This window comes from Pavona decussata, unplaced genomic scaffold (assembly GCF_977016875.1).
Source record: "Pavona decussata unplaced genomic scaffold, jaPavDecu1.1 SCAFFOLD_78, whole genome shotgun sequence".
Taxonomy (NCBI): Eukaryota; Metazoa; Cnidaria; class Anthozoa; order Scleractinia; family Agariciidae; genus Pavona; species Pavona decussata.
In genome coordinates, this window is record NW_028145496.1 from 883,209 (window position 1) to 901,510 (window position 18,302).

The following is an 18,302-nucleotide window of genomic DNA, read 5'->3' on the forward strand; positions in this document are numbered from 1 at the left end:
CAAGACTGAAGCTTTTTTAAAAAGAATGATCCGTTCTTCTCGGAAAGACTAGTCCCAAATTTATACACGTGGAATTGAGAAAGAAAAAGAACTAGCTTTATCATACATGTCACTGTGGTCCTTCATCCGCTCACTAACAGACAGCAGTCTCAGAAGTAAAAAACTCCATTCGCCTCTTCGCATTTTTGAGAGTCTAGACCAATTATAAATTAAAATAAGTTCATTGTTTTTTAGCTGCACCTATAAGCTTAAATAAAAAAAATGGAAACATATCTTACCGCTTGTTCGTGGCGATGTTTGGCACTAGTTGAAATCAGTACTCACTGCTTTATCATGGACAGTTGGTGTCACATTTATATCGATATCATCTCGTTTCAGTCTTGGGATGATTGTCTAGCTTGTTACTCACTTTATCAATAAATTAGAATCGACGCATAAAGTCGTCGTTCGTGAAGTGCTTGGAGCATATTGACGAGTTTCCGAGTCATCCCATTTAGCCCGCTTTTGTTTCATGAGATCGATCTACTTCTTTTTGCATTTCCTTGCTTCATCATTATCGAACAGTATAGCGTCTAGAACTATACCCTTCTACATATCTGAGTAGGCAGCGCATTCACCTATAACACATACCTTCCTGGCACATTCCAAGTTCAGTACAGAGAATGTAGTGACAAATGAAAATCCACACCCATTAACAAAATCGTTAAAATCTACACCCATTGTCTGAGACCAAAACGGCTCAAACACGCATATGGAATATTTCACACCTTTAAAAGCAGTTAACGGGACTGGGAACACTAGAGATGTTTTGTCCATCGGTTTAAAGGACGGCGTGAAGATCCCCTGTGAACATTTTTTTAACGGCCCTGTTCCAGAACCCTATTTAAGGACGGTGCCTACTTATAAAGAAGTATATTTGCGCGGCTTATAACCATGCCGGGAAAGCAGATATTAACAAGGGCTGTTGAAACCCAAAAAGAAAATTAGTGGTAACCATGCATTTTGCAGAGATAAGAAAGCTTCAATTAGGAAAAAAACGCCATACACGGCTTTGTATTTTACTTTTTTTTAGAATAATTGTTGTTTAATTCTCTCTGAAAAAAAAAAAAAAAGGCGTGGCTACCGCCAATTTTCTTTTTGGATACCAAGAGCACTTATTAAGTTCTGCTTTCTCCGCATAGTTTTAAACCCCGCAAAAATATCCCTGTATTAGTAGGAACCACCCATAGGAAAACCTAGTATCTCGAGATGCGCAGAACGTATGCGCAGTAACAAAATTAGGCACCGTCCTTAAATTCATTTTTCTGATTGGGCGGAAATTTTATGTTTTTTTTGTTTTTTGTTTTTCATGCCTAATCGGCAATCAGCACGTGCTCCGTTACTTTCGTTTCTTATATTGAGTGATAATTTTTGGATCGCTTGTCATCATTTTCGATCTCTGTACTATCTTGCTGTACTCGTCTCGCCTATTCAACAAAATGTCCTTCGAGGAAAGTAGATGGCATTTCCATGATCAAGGAGTTAGCCTCTGACTGTCTTTCCGGTGGCTACGATTTCTTTTCTATTAACAACCGCACTTGAAACCACAAATCTCATCAAAAATACTGAGCGCAACATTTAAATCTGATGTTAACGGATCGTAGATCATAGCGTGAGAAAACTAAGACCAATTAGTTCGTCGCATTATAGTTCACCCTCCGAAGGCAAAAAACAACCACTCATGCCGAGGGTTGAATGCCCTATAAGTCGAACTTTAAGTGCAGATTCGATTCCTATCTGTGTAAATTTTTCCTTTAGGCCTCAGGGTGCTATCGTTTTGTTATGCCTGCAGGCTGTCTTAATTAAGAAAAAATAATTAATTTGTCGGAATTATAATACCTCTTCTGGAAATTAAATATATAGATGATATAGGTGGATCACAACAAGCTCTAGTTTTGACGCTATGGTCGGGAACTGTTTAGTACGTGAAATATCATTCTCGATCCACCGAAAAAAAAAAAAAAGCTAGTCATTTGCAAATGAAATGCACGTACTGAGTTGAATTGAGACAAAATCACATTTTGACAAACTCTCTCTGAATGAACAAAAATTGGCCATGAGAAATTCTTTATTTCTACTGATTTCCTCTCGGTGATTAAGGGGGAAGATACTGGCATTAGGAAGATCCTAGAAGGCGGATCAAAGGAATTTTTTTATTTATATCGCAGTAACTCGGCGTTTTGTGTTTCATTAAACAACAATAAACTTGTGAACAACATGACTGGAAAAAGCAGTCTTCTCCGTACTCAGGAAGGCAAGAGTTTTATTATGTCGGCACCAAGCATCAGCTTAATCCTTCACCGTTCTTGTGATAGCAAACTAAGAAGTCGTGAAGTCTATGCTGAGAAGCTCAGTGATTTCCCAATTAACTTAAAATGCGGTATATTGAAATAAAGTAAAGGATCTAAATGCAACTCCGCAATTGCGAATTTCTATCGATTTCTAAACAGGCTCAGCGTGTCATTATATGTATACATTCACTTATGGTGAGACGATTGTGGACAGAGAGGCGAGAATGGTGTAAAAAAAAAAAAATAAAAAGTAAATAAATAAATAAATAAATAAAATGTGCCGGAAGTACGGAGGCTGCAAAAATGCGGGGTCCCTGAGGGGAGTATAAAGTAACGTACACTACAAGTCACAGTACAGGTGTGGTTCTGAGCTTGCGTGCAGAACGCATCTAGTACGCAGTGTAGAGAAATATTGAGTAATGGCTCGCAATTCAAAAAGCGTAAAGAATTTGGTCATGCACCGGCAGAATATAGGTGCAATAAGAAGCGAAGGATTCGCAGCAAGAATATAGTTTCCGTTATCCCCTCCTTGATAAATTAGTAGAAAAACAAACACCATTTTAATGTTTTAATGATTATTTTCACACACGTGATTTTTATTTATTTTGCTAGTAGGTATTCTAGATATTGGAAAAATATTACATTTCCTGAAAACGATGAGCGGTTTCTAAATGGCAACGCTCGATACTTGCGATGTAAAGATAATTAATCATTAATTCATTACTTATACATCAAAGCTGCCTACCTAGCGTATATAATGAGCACTCCTGCAGTTCGTTTTTTCTTCAAATGAAAGTTATTATTTACAACATTGGTAAGTATTTCAATCAAGAGTTGAAAATAATTTCGCGTCTGCTTTTTGTTTGCTTCACTATGTACGCTTTACGACTGTTTTTTTACTTCTACTACTTTCCTTAAAGTGCATATGACCGAATAGTTTATGTTTGCTTCACCAAATACAGCTGGAACACTAGTATCTCGATTTCTCTATTCCTCAGTTGTTTCATTCTGTGTATTCCACAATCCCATTCATATTTTCGTCCAGACAGTTTTCTTCCTCTGCACACGAAAAAAACAACTGAGAGACTAGCTTTCCTGTATTGACGTCACAGCCCTGCTATCCCCAGTCTCCCATCTTGCGCAGTATTGTACCCAACTGGAAGTGAAATTTGATATTTTTATACTCCTAAAACGCGGGGAAGAAAAATTGATAAGGAATTTTTTTTGATCTTCATACAAGACCAACATGAACAATTGATCAAAGAAATTAAAATAATTCTGTCATATACACTTTAACCAACTAGAAGTGAAAACAAAACCAATAGACCCTTATCACTCGGCGGCCATGCTGAGTCTCGGGGGAATAAAAAGCTTTGTTTTCGTACGGCAAGCATTCGCCAGACGCGAATTCAGGGCGAGATTTGTCGTGCAAAAAGAAAGCTTTTTATTCTCCTGAGACACAACATGGCCCCCGTATGGCAAAGGTCTAGTGCTAGTGCATCTAGTTCACACGCGTTTTACGTTTTACAAGCGATTGATACAGTCATTTACATCTGCTTCGAGTTTTGATCGGTCCATCGTGTGGTTTACATTTGATTACATTGGTGAGTGATTACTTCGGTGTTTTAAGGAAACAAACAACACTTTTTAGTTTGGAAAACGTATTTCGACAGTTACTACTACCGTTGTTAGTTACAAAATAACGTACAGAATTTATGGCACAAGTTATGTATGACATAAATTACAAAAGCTATTTTGCATTCCAAGTATCCGTTTCTCTCAAAATGTAAAGTTAATTTTCCTCCGAGTACTCAGCGTATGGATAACTTTTGGTAGATAAACTCAACAGTCAGTTGATTAAAAAATGTTTTTTTTAAAACTGACAGTATATATTTGGTTTTTTTCCTTCGGGGTTCCCCAACAGTTAACTTCGGTAGATTTCTGTTCGGAAGACCTTAATCGTCTCAGAAATTTTGATTTGGTTTCAAAAGAAAATATAAGGTTTTTCTTCGCAAATTGTCAGCTCAAAATTTTCTAAGACTGGAAAACCAATTCCTTTCGTCTTCAAAGTGGTAAACTGGTCGGTAAAATTCAAAATAAAATACACAGTAGCAAGTAAATTCGGGAAATAAATTCAGTTTCCAAAATCTTTCTGCAACTTTAAATTTTCAGCTAAAGTATCCAAACAGATCAGATTATTAGTTTCTAGAAATATGCCTTTAAAAGCTCAGAAAACAACCTGGGAACACAAAAGAAAACGTTTTAAGTATTTCAGCTTAAATGTTCTCGTGGGGTGCATCTATGCCTGTTCCTTTGTATCCTTCTTCAAACAATGCACTTTTGCTTGGTATTTAAAAAGCAGTTAACCTGTAGAGAAAACAGACAGATGCGTTAGAAACTTTTTCAAATGATCCTGGGAATGTTGAAATGAAACTTACACTAGTCTAGGCCAAATGTTTTACGTAACTTTGGTACACATCAGCAACAGCCAAAACCGTACTTTGCGAGGCATTAGTTTTAGGAGACTTGTTACTCTAGATCTATGCAACAAGGAGTAACGTCTTTTATGTAGATGCCAGCGTGGACTTTTTAATCGCTAGCCGCCATTTGTTTACCTGGAGTCAACCCCGAACAGAAGTGAGATATCCAAGCTGGAATAATTTGGCCTCGAGAGTGGCTATTTATTGTCTAAAGCAACTTCATAATCTCGTGGTTATAGGATTGCGCAATCAGCTGCAAAACTTGGTAGTTGTAGTTGCGTGACAGGCTGGACAAGAAACGTTACCGGCATAGCGTAACAGGATACACAAGCAAGTGAAAATATCTACCAGAGCGTTCTTAATTTCCCCGTTCAACAATTTTCCACTGAGCGCTATTTTTACAATTTTATACTTTGTTTTGTGATTTGTGTTCAAACGTTTTACAGCACAGGTAAAAGCAAATAGCTAATAAAAAGACTTTCTGACGTTTTGGTGAACTCTTTTCCCAGCACCAAAAATATTGTAAGCTACGACTCTTCTCCACAGAAACAGCTTCAGAAAAACGGCAAGGAAAACGAAAACAGGAAAACTAAAAATAAATCAGCAAATATTGAATAAATAAGGGGCGCGCTGGACACGAATTCCCCTCCTCTCCTTACTTTATTTGCTTTGTTTTCGAATTACACACAAGTTTTTACGAAGGATAGAGTACATTCCCAGTCTAAACAAAACTTTTGCAAAGTCATATTTGATTAACTTCCCGTTAACTTCTTGCATAACATCGGTTACTGCTCCTTTCAATAATATGCGGACTCTGAAGTTCAAGATTCAACGAACCGTTATGCTTAGTCACTGTCGTCAATCACTGCAGGGGACTGGTTGTCGTGGTAAATATTAATGACAGCAGTAAAATATGCAAATCATTAGTGGTGGTTAAAGTTGAGAGTCCGTATGTTATTGAATGGCGCACTAATTGCAGTGCATTGACTATACATATACGGCGTTAAGGCTGAAATTCGATGGAGTTTAAATTGTCTGAGTTGAGTTGTTATAGCTACGATGGAGCGATGCTTAGCTGATCTACTACTTACTTTAAGAAAGATGCTATCGTCAGCAGAAGAAGTAGAGCAAGACTTGGCGAGTGGCTGGAACAAGCTGAAAAGGAATAATTAATAATCATGATTAAACTTTTTCAAGCTTTCTATTGAAAATAATTAAAAGCTATCTTTCGTTATTGTCCAGCAAGAAAGGCTTTAGCTATGAAATATAAAAAGGTTTCACTGATATGTCATGGTGTTACTGTCTCTACAAACTGTCTCTAAATGTTCCGGGTTTTTTCTTTTTATTCTAACGATTTTGTTCACCTGCAGGTTTGTTAAGCAGCCAGCAGGCGCCTTAAAGCTACTTTTAACGAATTCATTCGAGTTAACTATAGAAGCTTCCTCTTTGAATGTCCTTGTCAACAAAAAGCCGTCAGTTTACACCGGAATCCCTAGTTATTTTTAATGAAATAAAATGAGCTTTCAAATTCCAGGGTTTTTTTTTTATGATAACGTGTCTAATTTCATTACGTACTGATATGAAAACGAAATTGTAAATTCTCGTATGCTAAGATGCATGCTTCCTAGTTTGCAAACCATATCCGGCTAGCGCAACACATGCAACTAATAGAGAACGAAACTTATTTAGAAGTTTGAAATTTTGGGCGGAAACACAGAACGGCTGAAAGTCGAGCGTAACCCGAAGGAATTATTTGAAAAATCTTCTATCGATTGAGCACAATTATTTTCCAACTGCGTTGTGTATTTTGTTCACTCGATAAAGTTATAAATGAAAAATGAATAAATAAACTAACTACGCAAAATAAATATATAAAGGCGAAGAACAAACAAATAAATGAATAAACGACAGACATATATATTAAAACAAAAACAGAAATCCTCCTTTCTACTTGGCTCTCGCCCCTTTTTGAACAAGCGTTGTTAAAGTCTAACCTTTAGCCGGAGTTGGGGTTGTACAAGGTTTGCTTGAGCAAAGATCATTTGTTTCACCGTGGCAATGTTTTAGCTCTTCTCTTGTTTTAGCTAAAAATCCTTCGCATTTATACTTGTTGTCTTTCGGAGTGCATGTTTCAACCATGACAACAGGACCACCGGCTTCGCAGCACACTCGCTGGCATTCGCCATCTTTAATGTTATAGCCCAGTGTTACACCTGCAATAAGCATAATACGTTAGTGTCGTAAATAAGTTCTCGTCTTAAGTGAGCCAATAGTTTCAGGTTCTCAGTAACGTTGTACTTTCGCGCAGTAACTGACTAAAAGGGAAAAAAATGAGATTACTGCTACAAAAGAAAAAGGTTGGCCTCGTCTCTTTTGACTTATTTTCACTAGAATTTAGAAATGTTGACCTTTAAAAAGTTAAAGAGGGGTAAAGTAGCTTTAAGCTCAACCTACACATGCTATCTACTATTGTAAATGAAACTCGAGCGTTAGAACCGACGCTTTGGCTACAGCATTGTACGATCCCTTTTCCTACAAAACGAGAATTCAACAAGCGTACACAACTCAAAAACAAGTTTCGACTATAAGCCAATAGCGAGGGGATTAGGTGCTTGGAGTTGGGGAAGGGGAGGGGAGATTAGTGATGTGATACTTCCTTTTAAAAACTTTGAGTCTTAATAATGAGATTCTTGTATCTGGCAAGGTAAAATTGCAAAACCGTATTTTCTGGATGGGTGACCAGCATACTGTTTCTATGGTTAGTTTTTGACCTTGGGCCGTTGTTATCATTCTCCTAGCCACATCTGTAACAAACCTACCCTAGGGTAAGGTGATATGATGAATGGAAACTAAGTGAATAACCTGACATAGATAAGCTATGAAATGATAAAACCCAGTACAGGTTTTTGAATGACAAAATTAATTATTTTATTTGATAATTACCTTCGAATGTGACGTTGTACTGAGTATCGCTGACCGGCAAGTTTCCCAAATATTTATCTTTGATTTCTTCCTTCAGTACGGTTTCAATGTACCGGTCGGTTGGAATTCCAAGTTTAAAAGTAACTTTAATGTAAAGTGCCACGTAGTTATTGGAATTACAGGTTGAACTTGTCAAATACGCGCTAACCACAGTAACTTGGGCCGCTGAATATGTACTTTTCATCTGTCAGTAACAAGAGGAAGAGTATGGTGATAACGTGTCACGATCGAACAGACGATTTAGTTATAGCAGAGGTTATATTATAATGCGCTGATTTTGTTGCGGCACAAACAAAGTTCATAAATGGCTATATGGTTGACAGCAATGTGTGACAATCATGTGAGTGTGGCGTGCAAATGAAAGCAGTTTTGAACTTGTGCTTTGTTCGCTGGGAATAAACTGTTACTGCAATAATGATATTCTGACTAGTTTGTACTACAAGTAGTTACAAGCAGTCACAAACAGCGAGTTCCTTTCAACCATGCAGCACAAGTAAGTTACAAAATGATATGTCAAAACCTGCATGAGTTGACTTGGGAAACTAATCTCAACAATGAACTAGTACCACTGGTAGGTTGGACGTGCTTGCATAGGTTACTTACATTTGTCGTTATGTTGGCCAACAAAGCTTGAGATTGTGACGATGACGTACTTCCATGTAGACTGGCATTGCAGTACGGGACTTTGACAAGTAGGCATATGATCACCACCGAACCTAAACATAAAGGAATAAATATCAATAACATTTTATACTTAACGAAAAGAGGATGCCTTCTCTGTTTGAATAAGACTACGGTGATACTAGCTGATGTTTGAAAAGCGCGATCACTAAGGTTATTTAATTCCTCCGAGTTTTTGAAACAAAGGAGAGTTGACCTGGTGAGCTTGAGTTGCCTCGACATGCTGGTGTCAATATAATTTCTCAGTTGAATGTAAGAAGATGAAATGAGATGCGATAGACCTTATGCAAAAACGGCTGACATTTTGATATTCAGGTTTTGCCGGCATTCAAATATGCCTTACTAGCTTTGCCCAAAGTAAAATATTCTTTTGATTTTTGAACTCAAGAGCGAGCTTAGTAGGGCTAATTTGAATGCAAACAAAGTAATATAAAAATTAAAGAATATTAAAGAAGAAAACGAGAATTTGCTTCTTTTTTTCCTTTTGCAATGCTAAAAAACGGATCCTCTGCATATGGTGTTAAATTTTAGATTATTGCGTAAGTTAAACCAGTTCACTTTAGTACTTTAAGATCTGACAATGTTAGAACTAAACCGGTCGAAATTTTTAAGAAAAGACAATTAAAATGATAGATAAAACTGACTACCCTTTTTCTTCAAGAACAAAATGATTTAATTAAAGTGCATCTTGAAGCGCATTTTTTTCTGAAGAGGAAAATAAAGTTGCTGATCCTCATGTAAGGTTACGTTGTATAGCATTAGAAACAGTACTTACCTGGGGTTGGGGGAGCAACGCTACTCGAAGGTGGTGAGGCTGGTGTGCTTTGCGACACAACTGATGGAGTACTTTGTGAGGCAGGGGTTGCCGTACTTTGTGAGGCAGGGGTTGCCGTACTTTGTGACACAGTTGCTGCCGTACTTTGTGAGGCAGAGGTTGCCGTACTTTGTGACACGGTTGCTGCCGTACTTTGTGAGGTAGGGGTTGCCGTACTTTGTGACGCAGTTGCTGCCGTACTTTGTGACACGGTTGCTGCCGTACTTTGTGAGGTAGGGGTTGCCGTACTTTGTGACGCAGTTGCTGCCGTACTTTGTGACACAGTTGCTGCCGTACTTTGTGATGCAGTTGCTGCCGTACTTTGTGACACAGTTGCTGCCGTACTTTGTGACACAGTTGCTGCCGTACTTTGTGACACAGTTCCTGTCGTACTTTCTGACACAGTTGCTGCCGTACTTTGTGACGCACTGGTTGCTGCCGTACTTTGAGACACAGTTGCTGCCGTACTTTGTGACACAGTTGCTGCTGTACTTTGTGACGCAGTTGCTGCCGTACTTTGTGACACGGTTGCTGCCGTACTTTGTGACACGGTTGCTGTCGTACTTTGAGACACGGTTGCTGCCGTACTTTGTGACACGGTTGCTGCCGAACTTTCTGACGTAGTTGCTGCCGTACTTTGTGACACAGTTCCTGCTGTACTTTCTGACGAAGTCGTCTGCGCATTTGCTTGGCCTGTATTGAGTTAAAAAAATTAGAATGAAATATTGGGCGAACTTTCTCCTTTGAAACGAGAAATCCTTTGATCCGTTTATATTGAAAAGAATCTTGTACGTCTTTTAGGATCTATTTTCTTTACACTTGGTGGGCAACTGCATGTTATATGCCTAGTTATAGGAGAACTTGTAACATGTTGCGCTCACCCTCACCAATTTACTGATTAGAGGACAAGTGACCGATCAACACTGGCGGCATAAAAAGAACAAGAAAACTGATTGAATGTCCCAGTTAGAAGGTGAATCTTATTATTCTCTATAAAGCAAGGATGCAGCCCTGAGATATATAATAGTTAATCTACAGAACATTCTAGTTCTTGCTGAAAAAGTGGCAGCGCTCTGCGCTACAAGTTTAACAAGTCCATATCAAACAATGCATATTGTTATGGTTGACTTTTTGGAAAATGTTAGGTGCAACACCAAACGACACGGGGTGGGTGAGTCGCTGCATTGTCTCACGGTCGCACATTAGTGAAGATTTCAACGACATTGTAAGCACGATGTTTTGTGCATAGTCGTGTCTTTTTTGCGACTAAAATCGTGTCAGTTAAATTACTGTCAGTAGATAAAGAAACGTTAAAAAACTCATTTAAACACAATTCGTGCTTTTGATTGAGGTTTTGTTCCACGGTGAGTCCGGCGATATCTTGGCGTAGAAGGATAGTTTTGCCAGTTGATAGGTGACGAATCTTTATTGCTATAATTGTTTACATTAGTATTGCCTGACCATTAGGGTATATGAAAGAAAAGGCTAAAAACAAATGAACACCACGTGCACAAACTAAGATCAGCCAAAATATATCACTCTTTGTAAGCAGTGGGAATATCTGTATGATATGTTCAATATTTTCAAAGAAATGAACATATCCAAAAACTGTGAAATTTACAAAGAATGTTTGGCTGGGTGGCAGGTATTACCACCGGGCCATGCATTCCTTGTATTATCTTGGCAATTTTAATGGTTATTTTTCAAACCATTTTTGATATATTATGTTCAAATTTTTCTAGAGTACTTAGTTTACTGAGCATTTTGAATTTATGGAGTGCATTGATTTATTTGTAGCTAACTGCTAATGTCTTCTAAACTAAGGCTGAAGATGCTAAAACAAAGATCTTCCTATTAAACAAGTCAGGTGAAGATTCGGAGAATCCGAAGACAGCCCGTCATTTAACTATACTGCGCTCCAATCCGTGAGACCGTCTACCACGCCTTAAAACGTATGTGCGTAAGGGCTTCGCACTGGCGCTCCGCATAAGTTTATAAAGCACCTAACAGGTCTAACGAAAATCCACTTTAGCTGTACACAAAAGTACGATTTTAATCTCATATCCCTTGCTGACGACAATATTTCGTGATTGTCTTGTTTAATCTGCGTGAATAATCGCTTGTCACGTTTGGCTACTCATTTGTAGAACCCACAAAGAACTCATAGCGTGGGGCATCAAAAACGTGACTTCCACCGGCCACAGTTTTAACTCAAGGTAACTTTTCGTTGAAATTTTGCATAAGGTAAGCAATTTCATTCAGCTAATACTGAAATATATTGTTTCCTAGCTCGTGAACTCAAAAAGGCATTAAAGCAGAAAATATCTATTTCCCATTTTTCCTTAGTAACAAATTGTAAACAGCGATAAACATAACTGTTCTTGTATGTTGTCATGGCAACATGTTTCACGGCACCCTCCGTTTTCACCGAGGTATAATCTTTTAATGCTGTTCACGCAAATAGAGCGATTTACATTTCCCGGTATTAATGCTACATTTTAATATCATATAAAAGATATCATACAATTTCTCTTTAAGTAAAAGAGCAATATCATTCAACGTCGCGGTGCGAAATTTGTCATCGAATGGCCAAGTTTGAAATCGATTAACGAGCTTCACGGCTTCGAAAAAGGTTTCCAGCGTAAATGTTTCTAAAACATGCATGAAGAAAGCCCGATTCAAGTGCCGTTCAGGGTATTAAATTCAACCCCAGTTTTCTTTCCGCTTTTGCAATACATATCAAGAAACTTAAACAATATTTTCAACGCTGGGCAGACATACAATATTTTAGGTAAAAAGACCTTTAAAGTTCTTTCAGTTATGTTTGGAAAAAATTCTCTTCACACGTTGATCACATTATACGCCAGTGCTTACGCCATACAGGCTTTTAAACAACATCCCTCCGCTAACACGAAATTTGAGCGTTTTCACCAGGCCGTTCAAGTAGAGCAAAACGTCAACCGCAAAAGAAGAGGATATCAAATTTCAACCCATGTTTCTTTCACCTGCTTCACTTAAAATCTTTAAACGCCGTGTTGGCAGCTTTGAATAAGCTTAACTTTTAACTATTCGTGTCAGACCACTTTCTAATACAGTGTTAATTCGTGATTAATAGTCGCTTCGTTCGGTCGTTGTTGTTGTTGTTTTTTCACGTGCCCGACGTCAACCAAAGGGTTATCTTACCGCTAAAGAGGACAAATGCTTCGATGAGGGCCAATGTCGTGATGAAATTAACCTTCCCCATTGTTCCAATGATTCTGTTGCCGTTCTGACTGTTATTTCAGTCTCTTGTTGAAACAGAAATGAATGATTTTAAATTAAGCGTCCGTCTTCAATCACTAGCACGCCTGAATGCGATGTCGCAACAAATGGTTCATTTGCTTTTAAGGGGCCTGCCCTGTTTTGAGCATTACGTCTATAATGCCATGGCAACCTGTTCAAATTTCACAAAATACCGTAGAGGTTTCGGTTATTAATAAGCTGTCACTAAGCTGAATCTCTGTGAGATTGATTTGTTGGAAAACAAAGAAAACAAAAATATACCCAGGAAAAAAATTGATTGCAGATTTTAATTCTCTTTGAATAAAACTTAGCTTACTTATGACTTAAAAACACCACGAACAGGAATATCATAACAAATACATGAAATAGTAACAGTTAATTAATGCGCTTGCGATATGCCATAAGCTATATATTTTTACCAGGAGTAATAAAATTGACGATAAATTACATAAGCTATCGTATCTATGGTTGAACGTTTGTTCTAATTGTCTGATACATTTTACGCTCATTCGCGAGTATTTGTGTAATTCTTGCAAGTTCTTTTGCGACAACCGAAAATCAGTTTAAATGGATCAAGAATATATAGTTTATTTGTTCGAAGCAAACAAGGCTATGTATTTTTTCAGTTTAAATTACTCGGTTTGGAAAACCAGGCTAAACTAGTTTTCACCGAAGCTGACAAAAGCATGATTATGTAAATGTGAAACAAAGCATTTAAATACTTTTTGTGATTTGCAATCACGAAACCGGCTGCTTTTAGCCACAACGAAAAAACATAACCTTTCTTGGCTAAATTCGGAAGGATTTTAGGCATAACATCTCATGCATTTGCTTTGCTTTCGCATTTCGAATTTCAACATCGATTCACTTCATTTATTATAATGAACAAAGAACTCGGTCGTATGTTGGCTCGCGAGATTTAGAAAATGAATTCTTCGTCACGTTTTTCGCCATTTTGTCGAATACAGGCGTATTCAGTTCTTGTCAACTTGTCTGATCTTTCATTAATATATTCACACCTGTAAAACATAATCAATCAAAAAGAAATGATTTTAGCATTGAAAAATATTGATTCATATAGGTAATTTATTCATGAATTAAGAAAGATTTGCGCAATGAGCGTGAAAACTTCAAGCGATTTGTTTGCACGCTATCTTCCACACTTTTAGTAAAAAAAAAAAAAAAAAAAAAACGGCGGTTTCAGGGCTAACTATGTGTATAGACTGCTGTCACCAGCATATTAAGGTTCTCATTCACAAGCAACTCCATTTTCTACAAAACAAATTGACGATGACGGTTTGAAAAGCCGGTACAACATAACCAGTACAATTAAGGTCATAAACCTCTTACGTCGAAACATACAGTATACAAAGAACAAATGATCCTGATGAATGGATCAATTATATTGGACTGACTTCACTGACACGAGATATTCAATATGAATAGTTTATTTACGATGAGTAAGACAGCCATCTGAAGAATGTAACCTAACGTAACAGCATTAACTAAATCATTGCAAATTCCATTTGAAAAATATAACATACCTATATTGGTTCAAGCTAAGAATTGTACCCCGCCAGTTACGAAAAAAAAAAAATAAAAAAAAAATAAAACCACCCTTTAGAAGTGGCCGAAGAAATATGTGGAAACGTATTCCGCCACCTCTAATGCAGTGGCACAGGATTCCGAGGATAGGGTACAAAAAACATGCTGGCAAAATTACAGCAGAAAACTTATCTAAAACAAAACTTTAGCGAAAAACTAAAGTAGCAAGCAATTCGACTGACTGACGTAGAATGACAAGAATTTCCCGCTGACAACACCCGACCCTCGGCATCATGCCGTCAGAATATTAATCAATTCTAACTAATTCGTGCCCTTGTCATTGAATTGACAGAAATTACATTTTACTACGTGGAACCCTACTTCTGCATCGCACATATTCAGTTGTGTCATGTATATACTGAAGCCGTGCCGCAGAAGAACAGAAAAAAGTTGTAGCAATCAGTGCAATAACCACACAAACGTCAATTGTTACGTAACTCTGCTTTGACAAGTGAATCAAAACAAAACGTAGCCGAGCAGAGAACAAGTTATACTTTCATTTCCAACTTAAATTGTATAAGCAATTTAGGCAACTGAATTCCATGACATTATCCGTAACAGTAAATGGATTAAAATTCAGGGGGCATTAGTTTTTGAAGAGATTGTCATCGGAGGGGCTTATTCGAAATTTCGTCGTATCAGTAGCGTTCGTCAGTCCATTCGAGGGTGAAATCGACAGTGATTAAAAGTTCAGCTCACGGGTGGTTTAATGAGTAACTTAGGCTGTTGCATGTGTTTGGTACAACCAAGGCGCCTGTTCCCAAGGTTTGATTAAAACCAGATTATACATGTAGTTATTTTTTGTTCAGGTAATTTTAAGCGAAATTAGGTGAGCAGTTTTCTTTTACGATGTTTTTATTCTCTCACAATAAAATGTATTTGGAAGAGTTGTGCTATCCTTTCAAAACTTTCATAATTTTTTGGCCCTCATTTTGTCGCAATTGAGAAGTCGTTAATTTCACAGAGTATAGTAAAGTTACCGCTCTGGTATACGCCAATGACTATATTACTAAACCACAATTATAACTGAACCCTTCTGCAGCCTCAAAATCCTTATTTTAATCAGTGGAAATCAACATCTTTGATAGATGTCATTACTAATTTTGAGTTTATACTGGCTGCTAGCGGGCTTGGCGCAATCTGGTTAGTTGAAATTTAAACATACCGTTTTTCAACCAAAGAAAAAGTACTGAGTACTGTTTGCAAACTAGCTCAAGTTACACGCGCGTGTTCACTTCAGTTGTGAGAGAGTCCTGTGGTATATTTTTTCCGCCTTCGTGGTGAGCCTACCACTGAAATTGAAGGACCGGAATTCCTTCAGACCACGACACAAAAGAAACCAATGACGAAAAAGCAATTTCCTCGTTGCTTGCGCAACTTTCTGCTTGCAGCTTGAGTATGATGAAATGTGGTAAGCAGGAACAAGTTACGTTATTTTACAAAAATTACGCGAAGGAAACAATTGAGTTTTAAAAGGCCAAGGTCTTCCTTTCGAAGTCTCTCCAAACTAAAAAATCTTGATAAAAGCATGATGTTTTATTTCGCCCCTTGCTCTAAGTATTATGGCAAGTAAGAAATAAAGATATAAAAAGTTCGGTATCTTAACTCACCAAGCCAAAGTTATGTAATAAGGAAATTATATTTTAATCTTTTTGGAATCGAGAGAAAAATCTTCTTAATGTTTATTAATAAAAACACTTATGCACATGTACGTTTAGACAGTATCATAAATTATTTAACACTATCAAAGATCCTGATATTAAATTTAATCTTTTTGAGAATAGGAGATTTCGATGATGACGTTATTTTACAACGACTACCAGAATCCTCTACGTATTTCATTTCTTATTTAAAGTTTGTAATCTCGTTGAGGCTTAGATAACAATATCCCTAATCAGTGAATGAGAAAACAACAAACTGAGAGATTTTCGTAGTTGTAGTGAATGACGCAATCGTAGAAACGACCTATTACTGACTATTTTACATGCTAGGTGGAAGTCACATAAAGAAAAATGTCTTTAAGTTACCTAGTTTTGAAAGTCAAAGGGAACTGCACTGCTCTAGATGTTGAAGCAGGCTGTTTTTAATTGAATAGAGCCGCTGTAAATAAAGATGATTTGATATGATTTGAACTGCGACTATCCGTTTTAGGTTTTTTGGTATTTTGATCCTATTCATTGGGTTTCTTAAAGCCAATATATGAATAGCCTAAGGGTATTGTAGATGTTTTCGTGAAGACGCTGAAGCAGGTGAAAGTCCATTTTTATATGAAACGACCAAAAAAACTGTGCAAGATAGTTTGATTTTGTTTTCATTCAAGAGAAACGGAGAAGCAAAATTTGAACTATATTCCCAAAAATCTGAATATCGTGAGGGTTCTCATGATCATGGATCGTTGACGTACAAACCATGTGTGAAACACGCAGATAAGTTAATCTTTCTTCGCTTGGTCAATCATTTGTTAAACCAAATTATTAATTGTTAGCGTGGGTGCACGAAAACGTGATAGAAGCCAAGCGGAAAGTCCAAAGTTTATCGATAAACAAACCGCTCACGGTGTTGATATGATTATTATTATTATCATTAAAAAAATTCTAACCTTAAGGCACGAATCATTGTTTTGTGTTTCTCTAACGTGTGTTGTCTTAACTTGTTACCTGGTATACAAACTGTTTGAACACAGCAGACAACAAAACGGACCAATTTTAAAGACGTTTTGTTGACAGTTCTTATAAGTCAACGTGCAATCTGTTGATGCAATAATTGAATTATCTTTGTTGCTATGGAAACCATTACGCCAGCTTCATTACTTGCACGTTAAGTATCCGGATTTGTTCAGAGCTTTTTAAATAAATGGACGAGACAACGGTTTAACTATGCTGAGGGTCACTCTGACATCCTTTGAAAATATGGCGTTAACACGATGCACTATTTAACGAAACCAGGTAGTTGGTAGTTGACAGTTCTGTTTCATGCATCCTTTGTTCGAGCTCGCAACCGTTGGAAGCTCAACGAATAATGTTAACTTAAACATACATGTAGCACAGTGTGACTCACAACTGGCGAGGCTGAACATTTTGTGGCTGGGTATTAAGTGCTGCGTTGAGGACAAATTATAAGAGTTAGTACAGAAGTGTTCCATTATTTACTGAAATTTTTTGTGAAATGCTTCTAGAAGGTATAAGTTGTTACATTTGTTTATGGTCGCTGAGTGAATTTTTCTGAGCCGCTATTTCAAAAAGTGAAATTCAAGGATAGTGACCAGAATCACCAAAAGCATGGATTGTCGCGTTCTCTATTCTATATGAAACACCAATTTATTATATAAAATTGAGTGGTATACCGAGTGGTAGCAAATCGATAAAAACGCTATCCCACCAGTGACGATATCATTTTTATCCACACATGTGTGATATCATTTTTGACCAATCAGCTCGCAGTATTTTCGTGCGCTGTCAAGCACTTGTGGTTTTCCGAAGGGTTTCCGCCGTTTGGCTGTCGTTTGGTCTTTTGGGAGTTTTTGAGTTGGTCTTTTCGCGAGTCGAAGTTAAGTTTATTCTAAAATGGAGACAAGCTCAAGCAGATTTGTCGAGATCACAGATAAGAAACTGATCGAATTCGTAGAAGAACAAGAAAATCCGAATACAAAGAGGAAAACTGCGTACGACGTCGAGTCGTGTGAGGGTAGTTGAAAGCAGCGATGAAAGCTAGGGCGGTATGTTCAGATAATCAGATTTACTTGTTACTGTAAGCCAAAATTAATATGCCATTAATTTATACCAGGGACCTACCTGTTTATCCGTTTTCTATTTATATAGATTTTATTTGTGGCCTTTTCGCTTAGTCTTACTTTGTATTGACATAACTCGGCCTGGTTTACGATTGATACAAATAAACAACTGACTGTAAGCTTATGTACACAATTTCAAAACTTAGTTTTTGAAATAAAGAACAAAGCATATTTTGCTGTATTGTTAGGATTTTATATAATAAAAAGAAAATTACATGGTCGCTTGGAGATACGAAATTTCTCTTCTTATGTTGAAAATTATTTCACTCGTGAAATATTTTTCAACACTCGAAGAGAAATTTCATATCTCCGCGCGGCCATGTAATATCCTCTATATC

General features: G+C 37.3%; 1 protein-coding gene across 3 annotated transcripts in view; it reads right to left on the reverse strand.

Annotated features, from left to right (window-relative positions):
- LOC146476218 (uncharacterized) overlaps window positions 1-12,644 on the reverse strand; it is a 37,456-nt gene extending 24,812 nt beyond the window's left edge. Inside the window, exons 1-8 of one of the 3 annotated variants that reach the window (XM_085114756.1) lie at window positions 12,471-12,644; window positions 9,776-9,980; window positions 9,249-9,340; window positions 8,396-8,508; window positions 7,754-7,976; window positions 6,805-7,023; window positions 5,902-5,965; window positions 2,877-4,697 (exon numbers count right to left, since the gene is read on the reverse strand). In XM_085114756.1, coding sequence (XP_084970882.1) covers window positions 4,682-4,697; window positions 5,902-5,965; window positions 6,805-7,023; window positions 7,754-7,976; window positions 8,396-8,508; window positions 9,249-9,340; window positions 9,776-9,980; window positions 12,471-12,531 — 993 coding nt within the window. In that variant the 5' untranslated portion in view covers window positions 12,532-12,644 and the 3' untranslated portion in view covers window positions 2,877-4,681. Of the gene's footprint in view, window positions 1-2,876; window positions 4,698-5,901; window positions 5,966-6,804; window positions 7,024-7,753; window positions 7,977-8,395; window positions 8,509-9,248; window positions 9,981-12,470 lie in introns of those variants that run through there. The other 2 variants (XR_014865660.1, XM_085114755.1) reach the window with 2 other exon arrangements.
- Window positions 12,645-18,302: the final 5,658 nt, after the last annotated feature.